General features: G+C 42.8%; 1 protein-coding gene across 5 annotated transcripts in view; it reads left to right on the top strand.

Annotated features, from left to right (window-relative positions):
• Positions 1–19,421, top strand: part of OSBPL5 (oxysterol binding protein like 5) — a 190,262-nt gene that overhangs the window by 158,449 nt on the left and 12,392 nt on the right. For all 5 annotated transcript variants that reach the window (XM_052811125.1, XM_052811121.1, XM_052811124.1 and 2 more), the window contains exons 9-16: positions 2,259–2,430; positions 7,647–7,866; positions 12,875–13,059; positions 14,493–14,574; positions 15,198–15,296; positions 16,288–16,384; positions 17,348–17,446; positions 18,701–18,798. In XM_052811125.1, the coding sequence (XP_052667085.1) occupies positions 2,259–2,430; positions 7,647–7,866; positions 12,875–13,059; positions 14,493–14,574; positions 15,198–15,296; positions 16,288–16,384; positions 17,348–17,446; positions 18,701–18,798 (1,052 nt within the window). The remainder of the gene's footprint in view (positions 1–2,258; positions 2,431–7,646; positions 7,867–12,874; positions 13,060–14,492; positions 14,575–15,197; positions 15,297–16,287; positions 16,385–17,347; positions 17,447–18,700; positions 18,799–19,421) is intronic.

Genomic DNA, 19,421 nt, shown 5'->3' with positions numbered 1-19,421 from the left:
GAGGAGTGGGCTGCAGGGACACAGTAAGGGAGGTGGCTGAGGGAGACTTTGGGGTCACCCTTGCCGCCCCAGTTAGAAAGCGTAAACGTAGCCAGCATGTTGCCATAACCGTCATAACATCTATACATGAGTGCTGCAGGGTGCTGAAGAGCTGACCTCCATTGCTGCTCCAAAGTGCTCATGCTGCTACAAATCAAGCTACCTATCAAAGCACCTGATTTTACAAACCCATTTAATATAAAAATATCTTGACATATGCAGCATTTCCAAATGTCAAATCATGCAGTTCTCACTCTGCAGAAGTGGAAAAGAAAAGCAAAGGTAAAGAGAGAGGAAAGTCAAAAGAGGTGAGCCTAAGCGGGAGTGTGCTCCCTTGTATGGAACAGCTGGAAACAGGTTTTCATCTTGGTGGGTTTGGGGGAGAGGGGATATGTAGGAAGAAGTGGAGTTGTGTTCAGCGCAGCCATTAACTCTAATAGGTTATCCATGCAAATCCTCCACATGGCGAGAAGGGAATAAATCTCTGCGTGTAAAGCCTTAATGCAAGAATATTTGTTAAATACAAAATAGTGTGAAATCAATTCCAACAGCCTTGAACCTTCCTAATCTGTTATTAACCATTATTTGTGATTTTATTATTAAATCATAAGCTGATGCTGAAGGAATTTATGGGATGAAATTAGAATAAGTGACTGGACTCTGCATTCAAGTGCAATTCTTCAAAGTTTGGGGTTTTTTTTCTCTCTTTTACTGGTTGCAGCTTTGTATCAAAGGAAGCACTGAAAGCTACTCAGATTTATAAACATTTCTTTATATACATCTGATCTGGATTTTTTTTTAAACTTTCGTTGATCTTCTTGTAGAGCCAAATTTTGGTTATATCAAAGTTGATGGGAATTCTGCCCAAGAGAACAGCAGGATTGCAGTGAGATTTATGCATATGCTTGATGCTAAGTGTGTGATAGAATTGAATGTATTGGAAACATTTCCCAAATGGGACCTAGAAATGAATGTGGTCCAGGGAAAACCTGTTTGTAGCACTTGCCATTGCTAGAGCAAAATCCTTTTGTTTTCTTCACTGCCTCTCCAGCACACTTCTAATTATTGCAAAATATATTCTGAGGAGTGTAATGAAGAGCTCTGTTTTACATGCTTGAAATTAGAGGATAACTCCCTTGATACTTCAATTCTTGAATGTTCAGCCAATTTGCAGGTGTCCTGGCTTCATTAATGACTGCACTGCAGAAGCATGCTATTTTCAGGTGCTTCCAAGAATACAGCAACTCCAGCATTGTGGTGGTTAGGCTTTAACACTAACACACAGCTTTGTAGTCTTGTATGGATCATTGCAAAAGGAGCCAAGGGTCAGTTTGGATTCCCGTGCTTTTCATTTGCTGCCTGCCTTTGAGACCTACGCAGGCCTTAAGAAAATCCAGTGAGACTATGCATAGGAACTGCAATTTGTCTCATCTCTGTGCCATGCTTATAGTTTCTGGTATTTGCAAAGTAGACCCTTCAGGTAAAGATTTTTTGTGACAAGGAAAACTGATGCTCCACCCAGATTATCTGATGAACTGGGCAGGGAGAAGGAATGGAGAAAAGGAAAAAAAATACAGACAAAGAGGAAAAATAAACATCCTGACAAGCAACTCCCTCTGATTGTAATCACTCTGGCAAGTATTGATCATCCTGGCTCTTGTTTGGAGTGATTGTTATTGCAGCACTACCCCCTGCATGGGACCCCCGAGCCGGCTTGTAGTTCAGTGATCCCATACTAAGCAGGGGCCTCTCCTGCACAGCGCCTCAGTATCTCCCTGCCATTGGGTAGTGTGTGTGTTAGGGATGCCAAATGCTGAACATGTTTTTGGGGTGTAGTACTGGCAGATATGAGCTACTAGGTGGTTTGAAAGCACCATACCTGCACACATTTCCTGCATCTCGGACAAAATCAGGAAGGGGCAACAGGGGATGTGAATAGGTTGTGAGAGATCAGAGGAAGAGATGCTATTAGGGCAGGGGGAGTTGGGTTGAGCTTCCCACTGTATTACCCGTGCAGGTGTATCACTCATGCAGCCGCTGAAACACACCATTTCTGGCAAGATAACCTAGGGATTATATATATGAAAAATAGATTATTGTCCACAGTGACTTCCTGAATTATAATGAGCTTTACTCCCAGGCAAGAAGCTTTTGAGAAGTAATGCATGAATTGTCTTATTTACTCTCCTGTGCTTAAATAATTCCTTTTGTTTTCACAGGCCGATGCTGGCTGGATGCTTTGGAACTTGCCCTGCGTTGCTCCAGCCTCTTCCGGCTCAGTGCCTCCAAGCAGGGCAAGGATGGAGAAATGAACTGCTCGAGCGATTCCGCGCATGCAGGGCTCAACCACCTCTTGCACACAAGCGCTATCTCAGACCAGGAGTTCTTCCAGTAAGATGGGGCTATCACTTCTTAATGCACAGAGAGGTGTTGCATGGCTCACACTTGGTCATTGTTTTAACTGTAGCATAATCTAGCCAGAGTCCACTAAGGAAACCTGTTTAAAAACCAGCCTGTATGTTCTTCTGCTGTATCCATCACCAATATATGGGTTTGGTGCATATGAGGTTTGTTGTCACTTAATGCTTGAGCGCACAGACTGGGGGGAACCTCAGCTGTGTTTGTGTGTACATAAACAATTTTCTTCTGTCCCCTGCTTGGGCCAAAATGCTGTCTGGAGATGCTGGCGTGAAAAACGGCTTGCCTGAGTAAAGATCGCAGAATCTATCTGCTAGAGTAGACCTGTAGTTACACAGACACAATCACTAACAATGTCTGTCTGTTGGCTAGCACATACGGCTCTGAGTCTGATCTATTTTTTAATAATGTGTTCTCTTTTCTAATAATACTGTGTCATAGTCAGCAGAGTGCACACACTGCATCCTTAGTTTTATAATTACTTTCTCGCTCTACAGGGGTTTTGAGTGGTTTCCAATTTCTTCCTTGATGCATCAGATAAATTTTTACATAAGGGAAAAAAGTCCCCACAGCCTTCTTTCTATTCATATTCCTAGTATTACTGCAGCATTTTGGAACAACTCACATCAAAGCTCTGTAAACATTAAAAAATCCCAGGCCTTATCTATTGCTTATAGCTAAATAGGCAACTTCAGAAATCCTTCTGGTATAGACACTTGGCCTTTGGAGAGGGAACTAGGAGATGTAGTGTCTATTTCTAGTTCTGCTGATATGAATTTGACTCTTAGGGCTCACAGCAATGCACCATTGGTTACACAGTTTTTAGGGTAGCAGTTCCTCCAGTCTGCAAAGATGATGCCTTGCACAGTGGGACCTCACCTTCAAGTGGTTTTCTTAGGCTCTGTTATAACAACAGCAGGGATCTGAGTCCTCTTCAGAGTATCGAGGTATCTCTGGTCCCATGGGACCAAAGGGGTGGCAGCATTTTGGTCTGCCCTTTGCTCTGAAAGTCTCTGGTATTCCCGGCATGTGTTCTCTAGTCCTGCTGTTAGGGATTTTAGCTAGAGTTTGAAGAAGAGCTTTACTGAAGAGCAATGGGAGAAGAGAAGGAAATCTGATGTTACCAGGGCATGTGCCCTAGTACTTGTGCAAGTACTTCTATTGTTCTTGGGCTTCTTCCATAATACTTTACTTTCTAATTTCTTTCTGCTTAAGAGAGTCTCTCAGGACTGTGACTGCTGTGATAATGAATCCAGGAATGCAGTGGACTTGTTTTTCAGCTAATGGATGTGTGTACAGATGTCCAATATTAAAATGGAGCCTGTGGCACTGAGAACATTCAGGCAGACCCATGGCTACTGTAAGGAAGTGCTGAAGATAAGAGTTAAAACTGTATTAAAGTATTTTTTCAAAATATGATGTGTAAATGACACTTAAACGATGCCTCTGTTTCACCTCTTAGCTGTTCAACATCAAAAGCCCTCTTGAATTACGGGGCTCAGCAGTAGCACACGTGGCAGAGTTTTCAGCAGGACAGAGTACCCACAACTGGAACCAGATTTTTCTGACAGGCTCAGATTTTAGCTGAGTCTGATTCAAGCTGGGTGTTCAGCATCTGGTCGTCTGGACAATACATGCTCCTTTCTGAGTCCTACCACTGGTTTTAATGTGTACCCAGACTTTCCCCAGTGCTTAAAGCCCAGGGGAGTTTGATGCTTGCGGGACAGGGGGACAACTTGCTGTCATCCCTGCAGGAATAAAGAACATTTAAATACGGGGAATGCAAAACCAAAACTGTGCAAGTGCTGAGCAAAGGGTTTTTGGTTTGCCACTGACAGTGGCTTCCTCATAGGGATTCAATCATTCTAATTAAATGCCTTCCCTACAGGGAATCTTACCAATTAAATTGGCACGCTGTTGTTAGGAGGCCAGTTAACTACATTTAACTCTATCTTCAAATTAACCAAACTACTCTGTCAAGAAAAGAAAAAGAAAAGGGAGATGATGGATATTATAGGGAGAACAAAACCCAAGGGAGTTGGCAAAGGCGAATCTTTGTTGAGCCAAAGCTGCATTTTCTGCTGGCTGCTTTGCTCCTTTCCTGCTGGGAAAGAAGTCAAGATTATGCAGTGATTTTAAAATCTGTGTATTTAGTAGCATATAAAAATGAGAGGGAGAGAACTGTACAAGTGAATCAAAGGCTGAAGTACTGTGTAAATCTGTGATTTTTAGACAAGAGGCCTTTAGGGCATTAGGCACTCTTCTGTTTAATATGAAGTTGTATTTCTTGTGGCTTCCATGTCTTATCTCCAGCAACCCCAGGAATCTGGCTGGTTTACTTGTTTGACAAGAGCCAAAGGTTTGTTTTGCTTTGTTTAGAAGAGTGGTATCAAACCCAAAGAAGTCCTGCTCACTGACTGAAGCTTCCAGGAATGCCCTTAGGGAATAAAGCACTGGTATAAGACAGCTCCAATGTGCTGAAAAAGTAAATTAGCCATGAAACATGCGAAGTTATTCATGTTCATGGTAGAAATCCAGTGTTGACTACTAGCATAGTCATTCTCTCCCAGCTTTTAAAGCCTGGTCCAAATCCCATTGGAAGCCCTACGAAGTCTTTACATTGATTTTAGTTCAAGCTCATGGTGTGGCTTTTGTTTTTAGGATATCGTACATATTCAGTGATGATTCTGTTTGGAGGAATAGAAAAGCCTGGCTCCACTTCATCTCAAATTTGTTCCTCAGAATGAGGAGCATCTGTTTTCCCTTTGGTTCCCCAGAGCGGCTCATTGGCTCTGGATGTGTTAAATCTTGCCTTGTTTGTGGCTGGTGGGTAATCAGTGCGCAGTTGAGAGGGATTTCATGTGAATTGAATTCCCTCTTGGACTAAATCTAAAATCCTTAAAAAATAATGGCGGGGAGTGGAGGAAACTAAGAAAAGTAATTTGCTCCACTGAAACTTCAAGTATTTCCCAAATGTGAGGCACGCGAGACTGAAAAATGCTTGCTCTTCTTATGAATGTGAAATAGAAACAAGTGCTACTTCTCAGCCATGAACCATAAACCTTGTAATGAACTGTTCTTTCAAGCATTTTTACCCCATGGAGAAAACTTTCACTAGGTAAGGGAGCATAGAAACCACAGACAAACACTCACATATTTAGCTGATCATTGAAAAATTAAGAAATAAATTATGTATTTAAATGATCAGCAACTAATAACTAGTAACTTCATGGATCTACCATCCAGGAAGTATCTGTGCTGAGGAATCATGGGATAATCTCTCTAGACAGCTCTCTCCTCACCTTTTTTCTCCTTTATGATCTTAAACTCATGCGTGTGCTGTACTCTATGCTTCCAGTGTATTTGGTTATTGGTCATTACACTTGCTAGTTGCTAGCTAAAATAAAGAAGTAACATCCTGGCACTAGAGCAATGAATGTCTAATAGCACGTAATATCTAATAGCAAATGAATAGTGCTGGAGTATAGTGGTCATTGACTCTCTGATTTATGATCTTAGTTTTATTTTACAGTAGAACTGTAAATTAAAAAACCTTGTAATTTATATATATACATACATAGACATATATGCATACATACTTATATATACAAATGGACTTAAAAGAAAGATTTTCTAAAGGCACAGAACACTGTAGACGACACTTTCAAAAGAACTCTAGAAACTGAGCTTCTCCAGCAACTGAGCTGTGACTGTCACAATGTGGCTTGCTTGGTGTGTTAAAAATCATGAGCTTATTTCAGTGCATAGTTGGAAGTTGAGATCTTCTGAAAAGCTGATGCCAGTTCTGTGTTTTGACTCTTCTGTTGTTTTTTTTTTTAATCTGGCTCTAACTAGCAATGACTAATTATCTTTTTTTTGTAAAAAAAGAAAAGAGGGATAACAAGGAATGGGAACTTTCAGTATTAATCTATAATCAAAATTGCAACATGCCCAGAAGAATGGCCTGAGAAAAGGCCCATCATGGAGACACTTCAAGCTTGACAGAACATTACCATGTACTGAGGAGAGAAATCTTGCTTTGAGAGGGAGATGGACTACAGGAAGTAACAGAACTCTTCAAGATCCAGGGCCTGTTTAGATCCTCTGAAACTCTGTGTATAGCTGGAAATCTTTTCTTATTGCTCTATCCAAGAGCAATTTTCCCTGAGGACTTGGGTAAGAAAATTTCCGAGGAAGGTCAAGGTGAGAAGGTCAGCACCCGAGAGCTAAGCTAGGCCATGAAAGAGGTGATATGTGTATGAAGACATGTATGAATAGGGAAGACTGAAGTCCATGCTAAATATCACTTGAAAAAACAGGCATTTAGTGAATACTTTTCAGCATCTGACCTCTGGCCCATCTAATCACGTTTGCCATCTGTCATATGAACTGCATCTGCTTTTTCAAATGGAGATGCTATAGGCTACTTGAGAGAGAATTTTTGGCTTTCTCCTCATTCTCTAAAGCCTGGATCACTGAGCATGAAGCTTCCTACACCTTGCACGGTTTCCCTTGGATGCTGTTATAATCTTGGTATTCTTCTTACATATAATTGTCTGCTCCATGCTTTCAGCTGAGTTCTTCCACACAGCATTATGTGGGGGAAGCACTTTCCCCAGGTTAGTTTGGGTATGAGTGTGTGTGTGTGTGTATGTGTGTGCACGTGTGAAAATACTTGCTTCTACTGATTTTTAAATTTGCCTTTTCTAGTGTAGGGCTGACTTAGGACCACCATCTGTTGAAATGAAGTAGCAGTAGTACTGAAAAGAAAATGTATCCCATAATGTCATATTTTTCCCAAATGCTACAATCCACTGATTTGTTTCTGTAAAGGGAAAAATCTCTCCTGATTGACACTTCAGTTCTCTAATCAGCAGTGAACAGTTGTTAGCATGTGCTCTGTATCCCTCCAGTATGTGGGCTCCCATCCGGAGCCAGCGGTAACTCTGTGGGTAAGTGGAGCTCTGTGGCAGATTGTGCAAAGTGCAGTTTGGAGGGGAGAATTCTGATGGATGATATCTCAGTTTCCATGATAAAACCCCTGCTATTCAGGAGATTAATGTCTTATACTGTCCTGGGCTGCACACCCTATTTTGAGTCCTGGGGGGTGTTTTTACTTTATCTAAAAGGCTTTAAGTAATCTGGCTTTGTAAATCAAATTGAAGCAAATAATGAACTGTGTGTTGCAGTTTGAATGAATCAGCCCTGGAGAACCACCACCATTTGGAAAATGATGCTTTTTCGGACAAGTCTGAGAGAGACAATGTAGAAGAGTCGGAGAATGAAACTCATGAGAACAGCCGGAAGACAAATGAAAGTGAGAGCGATCAGTCAGAAACCCACGGAGACGTCTCTCCAGGAAGGAAAGGGACGACTTATATTGAACAGATCTATGAGGAATTTGGGGAGGTAAAAGAAAAAAAAACTATTTTAATCACTGCCTGTTTCTGTTAAAATGTCTCTGTTCATAGTATTTGTCATTCACCCTTTTAGATGCATAGCAGTTAAGAACCAGCTTTGTAAGTTCCAGTGTTTTACAGATAAAGCAATGCACAGCTTTCTGCTAAATTATGTTGAATTATCATGTGCTCTAATAATTATGTGTTATAAACAGCAGCTCTGCTACTGTGCTTTGGCGTGTTTCCAGCATCAGCGATTGCTTTAACCAGTTACTGCATTAAAGAGCTGCATAGCATTGGCACAGTGCTTTGTGGAGCCAGTGTGAGGGGGAATTATTATTCTGGGCATGTGTCCTGGCCAATTAGGATGCTCAATGCTTGCATGATACAAAATATGATACTTTCCTTTTTTCATTATGTGTGGAACATTCTTTTTGTGTGTCCTAATGGAGCATTTGAGCCACTTGATTCCTAAATGACAGTTTCTTGTAGGAAAGCCATTTCTCATGTCATTTAACAGCAGGAGAATGCGTGTCTGTTCCGTATAAGAGCCTTTGTTAGCTGGATGTCACTGTGACACCTCTGAGGAAGGCAGTGGTAGAGAGCTGAGGGAGCTGAGTGTGTTGGGTTAGAATCAGTCCAGGCATGCAGTGGAGGAGCTCTGCTCCAGTGCCAGGAGGGCTCTGAGCAGTTCCCTTGCCTATTGCTTTGAACAAGGAAGCTGAAGTCCCAACTTTTTTCCTTCTTAAAAATGTTATCACAGAGGCGTTACCACTATTGCTGATTGGCTCGGCCTTGGCCGGCGGCGGGTCCGTCTTAGAGCCGGCTGGTATGGGCTCTCTCGAACACAGGGGAAGCTTCCAGCAGCTTCTTACAGAAGCCACCCCTGTAACCCCCCCCGCTACCAAAACCTTGCCACACAAAACCAATACATTCCACCCCTCGCCTCTGTGCATCACATTTTTAAGAACTATCATTAAAATCTACATTCATCACACAAAATCTTCACTCACATCAACAAAAAAGAATTCCCCACACCAAAATCAAAATAATATCATCACAAAACCGACAAAAAGTGGACAATTTACACACAATCCACCCCTCGTCCCTTCACCACAATTACAACAATAAAAATTCCCTGCTCGTCATGCAGCTCTTAACTCTCTAGCTGCGTTCAGACCATGTTTTGCCCGTTACCTCTCTCAGTTACTATCCTTATCTCAAATTCCTCACTTGCCCGCATTCTCCACCAAAAAGACTGTGATGGGTTAACCCTGGCTGGACGCCAGGTGCCCACCAGAGCTGTTCTATCACTCCCCCTCCTTCTCAACTGGACAGGGGAGAGAAAATATAACAAAGAGCTTGTGGGTCGAGATAAGCATAGGAGAGATCACTCACCAATTACCGTCACGGGCAAAACAGACTCAGTTTGGGGAAAAATTAACTTGATTTATTACAAATCAACCGGAGTAGGGTAATGAGAAATAAAACCAAATCTCAGAACACCTTCCCTCCACCCCTCCCCTCTTCCCGGGCACAACTTCACTCCTGGATTCTCTACCACCCACCCAGCGGCACAGGGGGACGGGGATGGGGTTTACGGTCAGTTCATCACACGTTATTTTCTGCCGCTTCATCCTCCTCAGGGGGAGGACTCATCACACTCTTCCCCTGCTCCAGCGTGGGGTCCCTCCCACGGGAGACAGTCCTCCACGAACTTCTCCAACGTGGGTCCTTCCCACGGGCTGCAGTTCTTCACGAACTGCTCCAGCATGGGTCCTTTCCACGGTGTGCAGTCCTTCAGGCACAGACTGCTCCAGCGTGGGCCCCCCACGGGGTCACAAGTCCTGCCAGAAAATCTGCTCTGTGGGCTCCTCTCTCCACAGATCCGCAGGTCCTGCCAGGAGCCTGCTCCAGCGCGGGGTTCCCACGGGGTCACAGCCTCCTTCAGGAACCCACCTGCTCCGGCGTGGGGTCCTCCACGGGCTGCAGGTGGATATCTGCTCCACCGTGGACCTCCATGGGCTGCAGGGGGACAGCCTGCCTCACCGTGGTCTTCCCCACGGGCTGCAGGGGAATCTCTGCTCCGGCGCCTGGAGCATCTCCTCCCCCTCCTTCTTCACTGACCTTGGTGTCCGCAGGGTTGTTTCTCTTACATGTTCTCACTCCTCTCTCCGGCTGCCGAATACCGCCGTCCCAACTTTTTTCCTTCTTAAAAATGTTATCACAGAGGCGTTACCACTATCGCTGATTGGCTCGGCCTTGGCCGGCGGCGGGTCCGTCTTAGAGCCGGCTGGTATTGGCTCTCTCGAACACAGGGGAAGCTTCCAGCAGCTTCTTACAGAAGCCACCCCTGTAACCCCCCCCGCTACCAAAACCTTGCCACACAAAACCAATACATGCTTCAAAGAAAACCACTTTGCTAGAAAGCTGTTTCTTTCTTGTGTGTATTTGCTGCCATTTTGGATGTCAGGGGTGAGGTGCAAGCCCCTGCTGTAGAAATTGTGCTTGCAAACAGAACTGTTGCCTACAGACACCAACTCCCCTTTTGTGCATCTCTCCCCTCAAATCCCACCCCAGACACACAGCAAATGGTAACTGAGTCCAAACAGGGGATTTTGAATATAGCTGAGGAACTAAGCAACAGCAAAATTACGGCAAACTTAATTTCTATCAGCTGCTTATTCTGAAATGACCTTTTGCCACTTGACAAACTTGTCCTAGAAGTATTTGTAGGGCAGGCTGATATTTTGGTGCTTGAATGAGCCTTAGAGGCAGCACTGATGTGTGTATGTGGGTGTGTGAGAGTGACAGAGATCTCTGCAGTGTTACATTAAAATAAAATAAATGCAGTACGAACCAAATAGAAAGGACTAAATTTCTGCTGTAGAGAGTGACACTTTGTGTAGCGTAACATAAGGCTAGCCACAGTGTGGCTGCTCTGGCAGAGGTAACATCCAGTGGGCTTTCAAAAAGAGTTGCCGTGCAGCCTTGGCCATTAGAAGTTTTACTAGATTTCTGTTGTTGGCCAAGAGATGGGGCTGTCATCACCTGAGACACACAGATAGGACTGGTTGTTGAGTCTTATCCCACTGGTGACAGTAACATAAGGAAAAGTAGGTTGTATGCAATGACATGGTTTGCTATCAGCAATGGGCTGAGATGTATCAAGGTAAACACCTGCCAGTTAATAACATTAACTGTCATCTTAAACTGCAGCTGCTGTCCTTCAGTCTGTGTGTACAGTTCAGATTTGGCAGGACAAAGGTCACAGATGCAAACCATCACTGTTAAATCTTCAGCTTGGCTTTGAAAGCTCATTTGAAAGCTGTGCACGTATGTATGTGCATCTGTATGCATTTGAAAGGTGCGTGCTTGTGCATCTGATGTTCCAGCTTTACCTTGTTTGCAGTAGGAATGTGAAGGCAGAGACAGGTGTCAGAAGGACTTTGAGATTGCAAAAGTTGGTCTAGAATACAAAAAAGATACCTCCTCAGTAGGTAGATTGATAACCAAAACCCCTTTTTTCCCCCAAGCTTTTAGTTTTAACAAGTTATAAAAAGGGTTATTGAGGGTGTTGTATTTTAGGGGAAAGCAAACCAGAAATGACTTGAAGTTGTTCTCATCCTCCTGCACCTTCTTCTCCATCCCTTTTCATCCATCCCTTCTGCAGTGATTCGTTCTGAGTAACACTTTGTATGGCAATTTGCCAATACACGCACACTTGAGAACCTGGATAAATAATGAAAGTTCTGACAGACCCATATGTATTGTAAGCCCTAGCTGACGCTGTGGTATTACATTCTTCAATGGTTCCCATTTCTTCCTGGAGGTTCAAGCTGTGTATTGCGTCAGACTGTCACAAGAAGAATGGTATGATGATGGAAAAGCAGTGAAATTAAAAAGCTTTGTTGTGCCTCAATCTGAAATTCCACTCAGCCTGCAAGCTGGACTTACTGTGTTTCTGCATGACTAGTAAAAGGGCTGATTGGGAGCCAACAGGATAGTGCTGGGAATGCTCAGGTGGTGAAAATGAGTGTTTAGTGATTTACACCATCTGCAAATCCTGTCAGGATATGCTATGTGTCCTCTCCCAAACCACAGGCCATTCCGGGAGTGGATCTGTGCCCTTTTTCTCATAGAAATCTCTTGCCTAAAAACCGTAGAAAGCCTAAGTGTTCTCTTTCATTGTTAAATTATGATGCCTAGGATGCATTAAAATAACATTCATCTTTGAAAATTTAGTTTCATTTTCTTTCTCCAGTGGCTTGAAAGGCCCATTCCCCTGTGTTAAACCTCATGTAGCCCCACTGAATGCAGAGGAGCTACACAGTTATAGCTCAAACCACAACATGATCCCTGGCTTTTTTACCGTTACCTGCACTTCTGCTGCAAAGGGCACTGAGCAGCCTTGGGGGGTGCTGTAGTTTTTGTGCATGTTGCCTGACAGTGGGGCCTTCACTGTACTTACACTACCAGTTTGTCTTATTTTGAACGTGGAGGACTGCTTCCATTCTTTGTTGATTACTCCTTTATCTCCTAAATTTTTCTACACGTATAATAGTAAATCTTACAGTCTCTCATTTGCTGAGAATGGGACTGAGAGGAGCTTCTTGTATGCATCCACCAGGCCACAGCGATGCTGTAACAGCCTTGGGCATGTCCGCACGTCCTGAGGGACTGCAGTGCAGAGTCCCCTTGGTTAATGTCAGTCCAGGTTGGCCCATCGCAGTCCTGAGGTGTGTGGAGGCAGTGGCTCAGGAAGGAGCACAGCAGAGGTGTGCTCCCTGCCTCGTGCCAGCTCTCGCAGAGGCCCAGGGCTTCCTGTACCACCCGCTTTAGTGCTTTGGGGATTCACTTCTGAGACAGAGCTGATGTCTCTTTGCAGTGGTGTAGCTGAGCATTCACCCTTGTGCCAAGGCCAGGTATGCCTGGGTGAGCTTGGGCCCTGCAAGTAAATGCATCTGCAAGAAATGGTTTTCCTGTTTCTGCCCTGAACTTCCCTTTTCCCACCGCAGACAGGTGAATCATCTCAAACAGAAACCGTCTCTGAGGAGAACAAGAGCCTGATGTGGATCCTGCTGAAGCAGCTGCGGCCCGGCATGGACCTGTCACGGGTGGTGCTGCCCACCTTCATCCTGGAGCCACGCTCATTCCTTAACAAACTCTCTGATTACTACTACCATGCTGACCTGCTTTCCCAGTAAGCAGTGTGCAGAGCGTGCCCAACGTGGGCACTTTTCTTATATTTGTGAAAATGTGTTACATTGTTAGCTTGGTGCTGGCTGGGGTGCGTTTGTATGCTTGAAAGGCTCCCAAGTAATACCCAGTTCGCTGGATTCAACGTAAAGCAAGCCAGGTGCCAGCTGCAGTGACCTTTTAAAGAGGGACTGCTGCCAGTGAGGGGCAAGGAACCGAAGCAAACAGTTAAATTCCAGACAAAACTACCTTTGCACATGCACGTGTTTGCCAGCATTGGCTGGAACTGATGGGGATTCAGCTCATGCCTTTGAGCATCTCGCAACAGAGCTGTGCCACCTTCTGGTGTACTTGTGTGCAGAGGGGAATAGGACAGAGAGCAAACAGAATTGAGCAAGCACTTCTGCCCCCCAAAGCAATATAATTATGTTGGTTGATAAACAAATAAGAAACATCTAACACCCATTGATGAGAGAGACCTGCTGGGAGCAGCAGAGTAGAAAACAGAAAATGTTATGCTTGCAGGTTGGACCAGCCTTCTCAATGAGATATGCCTGGTGTATTTTAAAACCAGTGTGCGCAATATTCAAATAGCAGCCCTAGTTACTCATGTTTGTTCCACTGCCTCTGGGTAACTTTAGAATTGTGGTATTTTCAAGCCTTTTTGTGGTATCTGTAACATCTGAAGTTAAGGAAATGGTTCTCCTCAGTGCTGAGGTCTAAGAAAACTTCAAGGCTTTTGGAGGTTTTGTTAAATAAATCTCTTTGTGGTACGGATGATCCTTCTAAATGGATTTTGCAAGAACTTATGCAGGTTGATTTTCAAATCTGACTAAATGGTTGGAAATACCAAGAACTCTATTGTTTATGTGTACTTCCCACTTCATCTTTGAGCAGGGAGGAGTTGGACGAGATGACTTTGAGAAGTCCCTTCCAACCTAAATTATTGTATGAAATCTCAAAGTACTGAAAGAGGCCATGTAGCACATCAGCTTTAAAGATCTTTTAAGGAAGAGGGAAACAAAGAAAAAGAGAGAAAAATAGAATTGCCTTTGATTTTGGTGGCATAAGTATTATTGGTTTTATGACTTACACTGTACTATTAGCTGTTACTAAATGCTAGTGTGAGTAGCAGTCCCACATTAACATACTTGAATGTCCAATCAAACCTGATACACTTCAGAAATTTTATTAGGCTTTTTGCAGGAGTGCAGGGCAAGGGGTGCCACTTTTTAAGAGTTTATGTGTGTGTTGTATGATGTATGTTACTAAAAAAAAATTATTTCTGCCAGCAGACTCCTTTTTCACTGGCAGCAGCACAGAAGTTACTTCCCTTTAGTACTGGGGAAATTAATAATGAAATTAATGTTATTATACTGGTATGAAATGAATGTGATGTGTGAACAGTATAAAGAGGATTTATGTTCTGTCCTGCAGGGCTGTCCTTGAAGATGATCCATACAGTCGAATAAAGCAAGTTTTGAGGTGGTATCTGTCCGGCTTCTATAAGAAGCCAAAGGTAAAAGTATGCATGAAGTTGGGGTTGTAACAGGCATTGAAATCTTCTGCTATGGTTGTATATTTCTTTATTGCCTTTCCTTAGACACTTTACCTTTTCTATTGTTCAGAAGACTTTGCCCATTACTTTTAACACTGAAGTTGCATTTGGTTTTGGAGTAGATATTGAGTGCAAAATAGTGTTGATCATCTCAGAGCTTTTGCACTGGACAGTTAGAAGGCAAAACTAGCCACCACCAAGTAACATGTTCTCAGATGCCAGATTTTTCCCTTGGCTGAAAGCAGGTCTCCTTTCTCTTTTCAGGCCTATTAGTACCATAGTGTCGTGTTTCCACATCAGTATGCACCTGCTGCATATAGTAGCAGAAATAATAAAGTTTGATCGTCTTGTAAAGTTTTGATCAGGCAGAAGATTCAGTTGGCAAGAACAGCAGACAAATCCATGGCTCAGATGAAAAGATTAGATTAGGAGGATATATGTAACCGGTTCTTTGGTTTCGGTTCTTGTGATTGACTTAGTTTAAAACATCAGGGAGAAAATTATTACGTTGTTCTGTGGCCGTCTCTGTAAAGTTGGATTGCAAATCTTCATTTGTAGCAGGTTTTGATTGCTTTGCTTTTCAGGGAATAAAAAAGCCATACAACCCTATTCTGGGAGAGACGTTTCGCTGCTGTTGGTTTCACCCTCAGACGAACAGTCACACATTTTACATAGCAGAACAGGTAAGCTGCCTTATTTGGATGCTCAGGTGTTGCAAGCAGCAGCCTGCTTGCACCTCCGTACATAGGAACACGCTCCACATCTCACCCTGGGAGAGGAAGTTGGAGTTTTGTGTAAATATCTAGAGTGGGACATGGGATAAACTAGCTGCTGATCTTTTTTCTCTTTAGATTTACAAAGACTACTGTGAGCTTTGGCAGGCACTCAAGACTACAAAAGCAGGTCTCCCATATATAACATTAGCCTGTTCAATAAAGATCTTTTCCATGGGGTTCTGCCCTACTGTTTTCTTATTGTTAATAAAACATTGTTGTGGTTTGTGTTGCCTCTGTCAAAAAGGGGCTTAAAACACATGACCAAATCCTACCTTCCTTTATTGCTAAACTTTCTGTAATGATGTTAATAGGAGTAAATTGAGGGCTTATCTCTATATCTCTGGGGATGAATGAAAGGCAGAGCTCACAAGTAAACTGGCCTGACAAAATTTAGTTTGAGATTTACGGTGCTAATAAAGGGATCTGAGGACCATGTGGACTTTGGTACAAGGACTCCCTGTTTCACATACATTTTTCCTATTTAATCAAAGAAGTTTTATTTCATTTTATTTTATTCAAGCCACTGCATCCATTTTATGGAGTTTATTCAGATGCTGCCAAAAAGTTCTGCACTGTCATTTATTGTGTTGAAAATCTGACAGTGTACCTGTTGGCCTAAAGTGATTTCAAATGCACAAGGACAAGAAAATACCGGGTGGGGGAGAAAGTTTACATATATAATGTCCCCATATATAATGGTCTCTCATACGATGTTCCCTCCTTTAACACTGAGGTTAATGGTACGGATGGAGCTTAGAGGTCTCTGCTCAGTCCTGCGGCCTCTGTCTTGCACTTTCCCTAGAGCATGTGTAACACTGTGTGAGGCTGTGTATGCACCCTCTGCTCTGCTTAATCTGCAAAGACTGCTGTAAATGACCTGTGCCTATTTTTCTTCTAGGTCTCCCATCATCCGCCCGTGTCAGCTTTTCATGTCAGCAATAGGAAGGACGGATTCTGCATTACTGGCAGCATTCTAGCTAGGTCCAAGTTTTATGGTAAGGCATTAAGCCTCTTCATCTTCCAGGTGACATCATGGCATTGGTTTTGGTTTGTTTTTCAATCACTCCTGAGCATGTTGAGAGTTAAGAACAAAGAAATGCTTAAGAGATCTACCACCAGGACACCCTAATTCCTTGTCTTGGCTCTCCTGGGTTTTCCCCATTTCCACCATTTCAGTGGGAGATCACACTGATGTTAAAAAAAAAAAAAAATCAGATAGAAAAAATGTGAGCTTTAAAAACCTGCTTTTCAGAAAGCAGAGGTTCATGACAATGTATGGGCAACTGGTTGTCAGACGACTTTGCATATGCTCACAGATGAGTAATTTTATAGCTATCTGATCATTCAACTGACTATTGCAAAAGTCTCTGTATAAATGTAACCAATTCTGTAGCTCTCAGATTTCTGAAACTTGAACCCTAGAGCTTCAAGATGCCCTTGAATCTTGTAATCTCAATAGAGACAGCACAACTGCAGGCTCTGAAACAGTGTTGCTATTTGAAATAGGTTTTTTGTTTGGGCAAACACCTCTTAAGTACTATCCTCTGGTAAAGGTATTTGCTGAAACACTTGTAAATAGTCATTGCTGTCCTTCTGGCAGTTTTATTTGTTATTTGGGATCATACAAAATCAGAAAAGTTGTGAGAACAGAAGGACCTGATAAACTTCTAAACACTGGAACTGCTTTCTGCATCCCACTAATGACTTATTTAATCTACTGCCCTTTCTGCAACAGGGGCTAAATGCCAGAGCAAATATGAGCCATACAGCAGAGAGTTTATTAGAACTGCCTGCCTCCAACAGTAAATGATTTGCAAGGTCCTGAATTATTAGCATTTCATACCTCTTCTTTCATTAGTGACTTACATTTAAATTGAAATGTTTTTCTAAAGTAGGATGAGTGACCAAGTATAACATGCATTTTTTAACATATATGTATTTGTTCTTTTAAATTCTAGGTAACTCACTTTCTGCAGTGTTGGATGGGAAAGCAAAACTTACTTTTCTAAACAGGGGGGAAGATTATATAATTACTATGCCATACGCCCACTGTAAAGGTAAGTTATGACTGTTCAAATAGGAAGCAAACAGAAAAAATAATACAATGGTATCTTACTGACTAACTTTGCACTGACTCTCTTCTTCTCTCTCGAATACCTGGCATCGCGGGGACTGGTAATTCCAGGGAGCAGTTGCTCCACACATGAGTCATAGCACTTAACAGAAGACTGGTAATCCTCATTGAATTCTTTTTGATTTGTCTGTGCAGAGCTGAGGACAGAATTAGGCCCATCTAAGTTAGTTTTAACACTATTTAGAAATAAAAAAATACCGTGTATATGCACTGCAGATGAAGTGAAGATGGAACGAATGAGAGTACATTTCTGAGCTTCTGAGGATAAAAAGGTTTTCTAATGTTAACAGTGAAATGATTTAATATATTTTCTGGCTTTTTGAGAATAAACGAAATTCCTGATTTCTCTTCTCTTTGTTACTCTAATCATGATATTCCTCAGTGTATGAGCTGCCTCAGTGAGGCTGATACCTGTTACCATGTGGCTTTGCTCTGTTGAGCTGAATGTGCACTGAAGCCAGGGGAGGGTTGCTGATTCACTGCTGTAACTTTGCATTTCTCCTTAGGAAGCTAAGTGTCAGTGGCATTTCCACCATGGTGATAAAATCAATCCTGCAGCAGTTTGATCTAATTTTGGGTTCTGAATATTTTTGGCATGTCGACCTCTAAGTTAATATTTATGAAAGGTCTAGCTACCTGAAAACAGTTTCTTCTGTAAATTACACCCTCTGTGAACTATTCCTGTGCATAAATCTTTTTCATGTCAATTTTTCTTTTTCTGCAAATGACCTTTTCAGAAAATGGTAAGCATGTGTAAAAAGGAGTCCCCTATATGACTGCTTGTCTCCCAGATTCTGCTGAATCCCATTACAGCTCCTCTCTGCCCCATCCACCCTGTGATAAGTGACTGGGTCTATTTAAGCACTAGTATAAATGAAGCTGCTGGGCACAACTTTCATTATTTTTCCTTTCCCACCTTCAGCTTGCCACAGATGCACTATCAGCACCTGTGAGTCGAGCTATTTCATAGCTGGTGTAATAAGTGGGGAACATGGACTCAGGGGAGGATTCTTCATGCTTATAGTAAAGAGCCATTTCCCAGAAGCTTCGGTTTCTGTCTTTTCAAAACTTTAAGCCAAGTAGTGAATTTCACAGCGTCTCAGCAAGAGCCAGTTTGAGTTGAGAAAGCAGATTTCTTCCACTGGGCCCTCTCTTAAGTCTCTTTTTTCCCTTTCAGGACTTTTATATGGTACCATGACAATGGAGCTTGGAGGCAAAGTTACCATTGACTGTGAGAAAACTAACCACAGGGCAGAAGTGGAATTCAAGCTAAAGGTAAGAGACATTGTGGCCCCCATTTTGAACGCATCTCAGGCTTGGCCCTGCGCTCCAGGCAAGGTTTGACCATACACACCGGATCACTTAGGTACCAGCAATGTATGCATGCACCACAGGGTGGCCTACCCGGATAGGAGGCATCATCCTGCAGTCAGTTTTGCCTAGTGCAACTCGATTTGAACCCAGGAAGCCTGAGTTTTACATACGATGTGACTTGTTCACTGCCACTCACCTGGCCAAACTCTGTTCTGAATGTTTGGCAATGACAGCGTGGCTGCTGTTTAGGAAGGTACGATTATTTTTGCTTGCAAAATACAGTGAGGTGTACAAACTACTTTGAGGCAAGTTAGGATGTGGATCTTTGGTGTAGCTCTCCAGTAGCCATCACATATGTACTCTTACCTCGCAGGTATTACAATGATTTGTACCTTGTGTTTCTCAAAGCTACAGGACCTTGCCTTGACGGTGGGGTGGGAGCCCATTTTCAGGCAGATAATTTTGAATGGCTATCACACTGACGTGTCGCACTGTCATTGCCTTGTACTGACTTGTTCATGTAGCTATTCCCTCCCCTAGAAAGCCTGGTGATGACCTGTAACTTTTCTTGGACAGTTAACTTG

The sequence above is a fragment of the Harpia harpyja genome, chromosome 16, assembly GCF_026419915.1.
Source record: "Harpia harpyja isolate bHarHar1 chromosome 16, bHarHar1 primary haplotype, whole genome shotgun sequence".
Classification (NCBI taxonomy): Eukaryota; Metazoa; Chordata; class Aves; order Accipitriformes; family Accipitridae; genus Harpia; species Harpia harpyja.
This window is presented reverse-complemented; position numbering and strand designations above follow the sequence as displayed.